The sequence below is a fragment of the Lepisosteus platostomus genome, chromosome 13 (assembly GCF_059453375.1).
Source record: "Lepisosteus platostomus isolate fLepPlt1 chromosome 13, fLepPlt1.hap1, whole genome shotgun sequence".
NCBI lineage: Eukaryota > Metazoa > Chordata > Actinopteri > Semionotiformes > Lepisosteidae > Lepisosteus > Lepisosteus platostomus.
Window position 1 is genome coordinate 16,209,381 of NC_142623.1, and position 10,040 is coordinate 16,219,420.

At 40.1% G+C, this 10,040-nt stretch overlaps 1 protein-coding gene across 8 annotated transcripts in view; it reads left to right on the forward strand.

The window, feature by feature from the left end:
* The window catches only part of elavl3 (ELAV like neuron-specific RNA binding protein 3), a 45,385-nt gene extending 37,420 nt beyond the window's left edge, over nucleotides 1-7,965 (forward strand). For 4 of the 8 annotated variants that reach the window (XM_088603498.1, XM_088603504.1, XM_088603501.1 and 1 more), the window contains one exon: nucleotides 357-7,965. In XM_088603498.1, coding sequence (XP_088459624.1) covers nucleotides 357-705 — 349 coding nt within the window. In that variant the 3' untranslated portion in view covers nucleotides 706-7,965. The remainder of the gene's footprint in view (nucleotides 1-356) is intronic. The other 4 variants (XM_088603502.1, XM_088603505.1, XM_088603503.1 and 1 more) reach the window with 1 other exon arrangement.
* The last annotated feature ends 2,075 nt before the right edge of the window (nucleotides 7,966-10,040 follow it).

Genomic DNA, 10,040 nt, shown 5'->3' on the forward strand with positions numbered 1-10,040 from the left:
ACACTTATCCACCAGCTAGTGTTTGCAGAAACTGCGAAACAGATTTCTTGGCTATACAAACTAAGACGAAGGCTGTTCCTTATTCATTTTTTTATCCAAACTCTGGATTGAGAGCATACTCATACTGTGTCATCTGATGCAGTGAGAGAGCTCTGCATTTGCTGACATACTTGACTTTGTTTGCTTTGTTTTGGTTACAGAAACCAGCCCCTAAGGTCTTATGTTCTTAGGGCCTTTACTTTGTTTTTCGTGGATTGTTTCACACAGTAGATTAGCCATTAAAGAGAAAAAAACACCCATAATGCATTGCGTAGAGTGCGGCCAACTTGAGAACTTCAGAATCACACCCAAAGTAGCTCTCCCTCCCTTCTCCCTAGGTTCTCACCCATCACCATTGACAGCATGACCAGCCTAGCTGGAGTCAACCTGACAGGCCCCACGGGAGCTGGCTGGTGCATCTTCGTGTACAACCTGTCGCCCGAGGCCGACGAGAGCGTACTGTGGCAGCTGTTCGGACCCTTCGGCGCCGTCACCAATGTCAAGGTCATCCGCGACTTCACCACCAACAAGTGCAAAGGCTTCGGCTTCGTCACCATGACCAACTACGACGAGGCCGCCATGGCAATCGCCAGTCTCAACGGCTACAGGCTGGGCGACCGCGTGCTGCAGGTGTCCTTCAAGACCAGCAAGCAGCACAAGGCATGAGGTGTCAAGGAAGAAGACTGGGGGAGGGGGGAAGGGCGGGGGAATGGAGAGGATAAACTTGTAGGAAGGAAAGAAAAACCAAACAGAATCAAAACGAAGAATATACAGTGAGCAAAAAACGCTAGAGGAAATTAGGAAAACAAAAATGTTCACCAAAAGCAAGGGAGCCCCCATTTGGGTTAAATCCTATTTGACTTAGATTAAATTACAGTCCTACTGGTAATCATTTAACAGTATAATAGAGCATCTGTAGGTTTGCCTGTACTGAAGCATATATGGCGTGTAGCATCTGCAGTCACATCGGTGTCTATAGAGTTTAGAAGTTGCTATTCAGGAAAGGTTCTAGGAAGCAAAGCTGCATGTGCTGTATCTATTTATGCAGTCCACTGCTGTAGCCAAAACGAGCACAGGACTGCTCTATAGGCAACAGGGACCCCAGCACATAGGGATGAGATTTCGGCTAATGCCACGCAGGACTGGGAAGTTGGGGAGACGCAGGGTGGTGAAGAGCAGTGCTGTGCAAGTTAACGTGATTTTGGGCAAGCAAAAATTGAGTTAAAAAAATTAGAATTAAGTACAGTTATGCGATTTTGCCCTACAACCTGCTCCCTATCTTCTTCTGTCTGATACGTACAAAACATTTGGGAAAGGGGAGGGGGCGAGTACAAGAACCAAACTTCGGCAAGAATTAAGTATATAATCGTAATGGATTAGTTTCCCACTGGGTATTTGCAATCGACGATTTTTATTAAAAATACAAAAAAAAAACACAAAAAAAACAAAAAGCCAGTGTTAGCTTATATATATTATAAATATATAAATATATATCAATATATATCGCGGTTGTAACAGCCAAGTAAGCAAGCAATTTTATAAAACAAACTTTGACTACTGTTTCCTAGATCAACTTTATGGTGCAAATCTACTTTGGCGTTTCCCAGTCACGAGAGGTTTCTAGCCAGTTTTAGGCTGTATAGAAGAGTAGTGGGAGCAAGGTCGCGAACGAGTGAAATTTAAACAGAGAAGCTTCTTTCCTAATTTTACAGCGGGATGAGATTTAAGATTTTAAAATGGCAAACTCTGGGGGGGGGGGAAGGGGGACAAAAACACAAGATGCTTGCTCACACACGAACAGGCAAACCGAAGAAAAAAAAACGTTTATACACCGAGGCTGCGGCAGTTTCAATGTGTTAAAGACCATGCGTGTGAAAAACAGCTACCAGCGATGTTAGTTTTTCTTTTCAGGAAAGTCCCACTTATAACATTTTTTTTCTAAAACAAGGGGGGTTGATTATGGAATTCTAAACTGGCTCTTTAATTTTGTGGATTTCCAGGTGATCCCCTGACATTCATTCATTGCGAAAATGAACCCCTATCCCAGCAGGTCAAAGCCTAAAACTCTTAGATGTTCACGACAGTCAAAATCTGCAATCTGGGAAGGGGACGGTGCCTTGACTGCTGGTGTAATTACTATCCATAGCCTCACTGTGTTTCTGAGGTTTCCATAACAAAATCCGACTCACGTAGACAGATGGATACCAAATTAAACCAACAGAAAGGGATCCAAAGGTGGTTTACTTTAACACCGCCGCAGTGAACTAGTAACATGACCCAGACTTAAGCCTGCGAACACCTTTATCTGGTTGAGCCCCCTACAGACAGTTTTGAAAACGTGAACAGCCATATGTTGCTTATTTCTGCACTTGCGTTCCGCTTGCCACTTTCAGAAACAGGGCTCTGGATCAAACTAATCGCATCAGCCAGAAGCACGCTGCGGAAACCGAACATTGTGAAACAGCCAGAAGCACGCTGCGGAAACCGAACATTGTGAAACAGCCGGAAGCATGTTGCAGAAATGGAAGATTACAAAATGGCCAGAAGCACGCTGCGGAAACCGAACATAATGAAACGGCCAGAGGCACGTTTCAGAAACCGAAGATAACGAAACAGTCAGAAGCCCGTTGCGGAAACCGAACATTACGAAACGAACAGATGCACATTGCGGAAACCGAACATTACGAAACGAACAGATGCACATTGCGGAAACCGAACATTACGAAACGAACAAATGCACATTGGGGAAACCGAACATTACGAAACGAACAAATGCACATTGCGGAAACCGAACATTACGAAACAGCCAGAGGCACGTTGCGGAAACCGAACATTACGAAACAGCCAGAGGCACGCTTCAGAAGCCGAAAGGTATGAAACAACCAGAAGCATGCTCCGGGAATCATACATTACGAAACAAGCATCTAACCAATCAGATTGTTTTCACTTTGTAGACAAAGAGAAAATAAAACTGAGGGAGACAAAATTTGAAATCTGCGAAAGGAAGCTTTGATTTTGGCCTGCTGAGTAAAGCTACTTGGCTGGCGCTGTTAGGGTTTTTCCTCTCCCTCACAGGTCTTGAAAGTTAACAGACCTATTTTCTCCCTTTCAGCCTTCCTGACTGAAATACAAATTGTAAAATGCAAACAAAATCAGAAAACCAATCAAGCTAGAACAAGCATGTAAGACCTCTTTAAAATTCCATAAGACAACCCCATTAAAAAATATATATATTTTACCTACTGTATTAAAAATAAGGAAAAGAACACTTTCCCCACTCAGAATAGGAGAAACCGAAACCCGAAAATAGCTGGTATATGCATTAGAGACTTCGCAGTCTGTCCGTTACTAGATCTTCCTTGTTCTTTTCAACTTCAACTGAGAGATAAAGGGGTGCAACAGGAATAAAAACGCTAAGAAAGATTAACAATTTCATATTTTCCATATTTTCCACATTTGGGATAGGGTACGGGAGGCACTCCAGGAGGTGAAATAAAAAGACAAAAATATAAAAATACAAAAAAAAAAATCAAAAAATTAAAAAAATTACGGTAACTGTGTTCAAATGACTTTTTGTTTTTCTAAATAACGCAGAACTAGCCAAAGAGGACTATCTCTTTGATGTGAAGAGGGTTGCTTTAGAAAATAAATCTATTTTTATAAAAAAGGAAAAAGACCTTGTTGAGAATTTTTACTGATTCTTGAGCTTAAAAAAGAAAATATTTTGACAGGCTACATTGTTTCATTTTTCGGGGGGTTACTTAAAAAAAAGGTGAAAAAATGGGGGGGTGAGAGGAATGTTTGTGTCACGTGCGCTCTTGATTGTTAAATACAAAACATGAATAAAAAAAGAAAGCTTTTTACGGTTAAAAACAACAAAAAGCAAATTTAACGTGTCTCTTTTTTGAGGACTTGTTTTGAACCTCTGTGTGTTTGAAATTTAGCAATTCAATTCTTTTCCTTTCTGCTCCACTCCTCGACGTCTATACAGAAAGGGATAATGTCTGGCCCTTACGGAAACTAAATCTGGCCCAAGTTAAGCGAAAAGGTTTTTTACCTTTGATAATTTGGCCGTTTACATTTTTCTCATGTAGCAAAGCAAAGAGAAAAAAACTACTTGCATCCGGCTTCATCTCCATGAAGGGAGATCATTTGTTGCAAGATTGCTTTTCATTTGCAATTGTTCGCCAACTGTGATTGCAGAAAACTCCCACAGGTAAAATCTTTGGACAGATACAAAGACGCTGTGCAGCATCTCTTAGCACTGAGGTCTCCAAAAAGAGGAACATAATCGAAATTCTCGGAGAGCTGGAGTCATCCACAGACCAAGGCCTCCGGCTTAGCAACTCCAGCGGGAATGACAGTCTGCTGCCATCATCACAGTGATTCTCCAGGGCGGCGATAGGTTCCCATGCATTGGTTAACTTTACTGTTCATTCCAGTCCGATCAAACTAGCACGTCCGTGATCTTCTTGACCTTAGAAGATGACAATCTTGAAGTGGCTGAGAAGCACCTGAACAAGTGAATCTCGTTGAACTGAATGGACAGTAAACTCACCCTGCCCAAAACACCATTCAGGATAATCTGTCCAAAAAAGATTCCCTATTGTTTTAGAAAATAATTGGTAAGCAATCTTCATTGGCATCTTAAACTAGCTCCCAGCCAGTTTAGACTCTCCATAAGGGCCATTCTCAACACTTAAACAATTCTTACTGAGGCCAAAACCGAGAAGAAAGCACTCTTACAGATTAGGGAGAAATTCCGTTACCTTTCGTTTTTTTTATGATGCTTAGCTGAAGGATCTTTTTTTTTAAATATCAAAGCAAATTTTCTGTAAACTTAATGCGTCTGTTGCACAGAACTCATATATTGACACGCACCGATGAAAAACAGGCAAGATGACGCAACTCGGGAATCAAAATTAAACGCTGAGACTTACCTTCTGTATAATGTATATACTGCGTTACCTAGAGCAAAATGGCCTGATGGTTTTTGTAATTTAAAAGATCCTTTGTCGAAGTCTTATTTGTATGCATTTACAGCCCAATAAAAGAACAAAAGAAAAAATAAACAAGATGAGACATACATACCATACCGCTTGAGAATAAAGCGTGTTCTTCCGTATTGTGGAACAACCAAGTGCAATGTGCTTCGAATTTTATATTGACCGAGAACAATATATTTTTTCAGAAAAGAAACGAAACGATAAACTGAAATCGATTAAGAAACGAAATGTCTAATTGAAATCGACTGAGGAATGCGATAGAAGTATACAAAGAAAAAATGGGTAATTACCCAAGTAATGAAAAGCACTAAGAGCTGCGATATCTCGAAATATACAATATCCCTTCCCAAAACCCTGAGACATTGTATTCTGACAACAAAGAACAAACAGCGTAATTCGATATCCGCGACGACTTGAAAAGAAAATTGTGACGTAACCTTTTTGGTTAAGTTTAAAATAGTTTTGAGTACGGAGAAGAAAAAGATTACCTTAAAGGGATACTGTATTTTTCAATGTTTTTTCTTCTGTTACAACCCATGTCGGTTTCAAAAAACCTAGAATCTTGAGTTCTTCATTTTTTTTTCCAATTTACGGGTTTGTTTTACATATCAGTTTCACAAGCTGTTAATTTTAGCGTTTTCTGTGTCGTTGATATTGACTGTAGAAAACACATGGGTCTAAGATTTTTTCGCTTTTCATTTCGGAAGAAACGTAGATGATTTTTTAAATACTTAGTTGCAGTTTTAAGTTGTTTGCAGATTTTAGAATTAGTTAGACTTTCTTGATTTGAAAATCGAAATGTGTTCAATTGTGTTTGTAAAAGTCTGTGGTAGCTTTCGTTGCAACAACAAAAAAGGGAAGATACAAAAGATAGCGCCATCGAACTTGTAATTATTTGGGCGATTTTAAGCTTGTAGTTTTAACTTATTCTTGTTAACTTAAAAACTATTTATTATGATTATTATTGCCTCGTATAAAGTATGTTTTGTGTATATTTATGGTTTATTTCATTATATTTGCAAGTTTAAACGACTTAATTTTTAATTTCTGCTTATGTGGTTACGCCATTTTTTTTTCTTAAAAGGGAAAAGAAAAAAACAATTAAAAATTACGCTTGAGAACCGTTCTCCATAGGCAGAGTGCACTGATTTAAAAAATAATCTGAAGTGTGTAGTCAACAAATATTTAGAAACATTTTGTGTGCTAGATGTTATGACTTAACTACCTGTGTTTTGTTTGTCTTGTTAAAGCCTTTTTATTCTTTCATTTTCATGTTGTACAAAAAATTATGTTCACAAGCCTGTTTTTTCCAAGCATTTCCAGACTTAAAGACCTCCCTTCCTCAATAAATAACGCAACTGTCAAAAGCAAAATAAATAAAAAAGAACAAACTGCCCAATGTCGAACTTCCTTCATTTATTGGGAAAAAGTACTTTGAACCTTTATTTATTTAATAATTAAATATTAAATTTATTTAATATTTACTTATGTATTTAAAAAAGCTATTTCCCATTCAACACTTTGATTGCTACCATAGGACTTAACTAGCAATCAAACACTGAGAAAAAAACACAAACTCTCAGAAGACAAAATAGTAATAAAAAAATAAATGTTGCTGTGTTATAAAATCTGATGTTCAGATTCGACCGAAGTCGCACTGCTTCAATCCATTTCAGTGCTTTCAAATAACTGAGGCAATCTGAAGCAATCCTACAATCCTAAAAACTGGCTTTGGAATCTCACAGTGGGATTCCTGTAATCTTTACATTCTATCAAAGAACAGGCCACCAAACTGGGCCACAGGTCTTGGTCTTCAAATGCTTGTAATAAGAGGACTGTGCTGACCCCCCTTACTGCTGACAGGAGAATGAATTGAACAATTATTGTGACTTTATGAACAAAAAAAAAAAACACATTACAGAGGCACTGGTGTCTTTAGTACACAGCTGGGAGTTGGTCTCTCCCTCCTGAAGGCTTTGCATGAGATTAGGTGAGAAGTATGTTTGCACAATGCAATACCCTCCTGCCATAAATACAGTAACGGCAAGCCAACCTGCAAGCCTCTTAATGGTAAAAGTGGTAAAAATGTTTCCCTGCTGTTCTAGTTGTTGTACAAAATAGGCCTTGTGGGACCCATAGTGACAGTACAGTTCTTTTGCATCTTTCACATGCTGACAAACCACTGCAAAGAACAGCAATGGCAAACAAAACCATGGCTAAATCACGCTGCTGATCTTTTCCAGAGCACACTCTCCTGACCACATAGTTGTTGAAGGCCTATTACCAACAGCAAATGACACCAGTTTTTGGGTCGGTAAGACTGATGAGCCTCTGTTTTTCTAAACTGGCAGTGATGAAAATTTGGAAGCATAGGCAAAATGAAAGGAAACACACTGAGAAGGGGTTTAGCATCAGCACACTGCGTGATGCAATAAAAAAGTGGAGGTTTTCAGGAGCAATCCTGCTATTCTAACAGCCTGACTGCGGGAAACAGTGTTAAAAAACAAGGGATTTGGAAAGCATTAGTTGGGGGCAGCATTTATCTTTTTTCTTTTTCCCTCCAGTTCTGTTTTCTGGTTGTATTTAGTTGGGGGAGGTAACTCTACATTCCCTGTGCTGTGTTAACTTTTCAACATTTCTTTGGATGGTTAAAAAAATAATCATAAAGATGGAGTCAATGTCAGAGAAGTGGGGGAAAAATAAACAAGAAACAAAAAACTTTTCAAATTGTCAAATACAACAAAAGGTCGAACAAAAATTAAAGAACAACAAGAAAAAGAACAAAATCTTGCGGTTTAGTTTAGGATATTTATTACTGGGATTTCAGCTGAGGACGCTTTAAGACTTTTTCATGGAATTGTTTAATTATTTGTACTTTTCATGCCAGAAAAAAAATAAAAATAAAAGTTACGAATCTTAACCTTCCTTGTGCACCTCTCTCTCTTCCTGTTTTGAGCGAAAATGGAAGTAAAGACATGCCACATAAAACAGGGCCCATGTTGTTTGTTAAGAGGGCCGTGTTTCACTGGCTCAGCGAACCCCACCACACTGTTCCCTCTTGTCAGTTTCAAATGAGAGCCCTCCAGAACTAAGAGGTTTGAGGTCAACCAAGATACCAGACGCACTCATGCACACACCAAAACTATGTGAAAAGTGGTTTCGTTTTTCCACACAAAAATGTCTCTGAGAGGAATATTAAAATGCAGGTGTGTGTGTGGTTGGGAGGGGGGGGGGGCGCAGGTTCATATCAGGACCTCCAGAAAAGATCGCTGCCTCTAGTCATTGTGAACGAGTAGCTGTTGATACCACAACCATAATGCTTGACCACGACTGCAATCTCGCTGCAAGCAGTTAACCGATGCAGATTGGCAAGGATGATCTTTTCTGAATTACAATCACATTGCCATGCAGAATATTCCTGCTTGTATTAAAGAACATACTACTGTGCAGGGTAGTCAAAATGACTTTGGAAATGTGTACAACATTGGAGCTACTCCAGGTGTAATTACATTGTAAAGAACACTAGTATTGTCGCATCAGAACCAGCCTGGACAACCGCTGTCACAATGGGGCAATGGGGCAATGGATGAAAGTAACCTTAGTTGCAGATGATATTTGCAGGGTACCCTTGTTTCCTGACAGAAAAGCCAGATAGTATAAGTGTGACTGACTGATCACACCCAGTGACTCGATTCTCTTGTTCCCCCAGAGGAGGGGAGCCAGGGCCACACCCCGACACACATTCCCCAGCCCTGCCAAGGACAAGCCTGATGACTCTCAGTGGCACATAAGGGAGATTGGGCCCTATTTTGCAGCTGCAGTTCATCTAAGGAATACACACATTTTTTAGAATGGAGCACTATGCCAAACCCTTGGCAGCACAAGAGTAGTGGATGACCCACATTATACACTACTTTTCCTCTGATACCAGGAATCAGCATAGCATCAGAAGAGATCTGCAATTCGAGACCATTAAAAGTAATCAAGAGTCTTTATCAAATTCATGGCTGCTGTGATGTACGTGTTACAACAAGGAATATGCGCAAGGCTGAGGCATCTGGGGATTGAACATTCAGTTTGCTCGCTCTTCTCCATCAGCTGGCTGATTAAAGTCTGCGGTTATATAAGTGGAATAATAAAAGGGGGTTGATAAATGTTTCAGATCACATCTTGCCCTGCTCTGCATGAGCTCTCCATTGTGATCTACAGCATGACGTGAAACAGACATTTAATTCCCACCCATAGATCTTTCAGTGGAAGAACTAAATTCTTAAAATGCATTAAGAATCACAGTGGATTAACTTTTGGGGTTCCGCTTGCATGTAGTTGTCCTAGGCCTTGCTAGAACATAGATGCTCATTTCACTCAAGCCTGAGCTGAGGAGAAGTGAGGGCATCTGTAAACAGTGGAAATGCCAAGCAACTCACCTTTAAGGACCTGGATAATTCAAAAGGAAACATGAGACTATATGCAGTACCTGAGACACGCTCTGTTGCACTATAAACACCATCTGATGTGGTTTTCTCCTTCCATAGAAAATGGCTCATCACATAGCTTGAGCTTTTATACAGAGATACTACAAAGTTTTTCCAAACTTAAACTCCATCATTAAGGAGAGAAAATCAATTGTTCTTCAACTCCCCAAGCGGTGGCCAGGTGGTAGTCAGGGGCTCTCTCAGTTCTTGAGGATATAGCAACTCGCACTGCATAACTGGCCGTGTGCCTGCAGGCTTGCAGTGATATCAGCAAAGGAGGCTTTGCCTCTCCTGTAAGGTGTAGTGGAGCTCCTAGTGTGTGAAATGAATGAGAAGCATGCCAACAAATTTCCAAATCCCCCCCCCCCACTGGGGTACCAGAGGCAAAAGCAGTCAACATTTCCAGATTGGGAGGGTATATAATATATTTTATTATATACCCACCTAACCTCATTGGAAGTCCTGAGTTTGGAGCAAAGGCAACATAAGTAGCATATGCACTTGTGATGCGCGAGTTGAC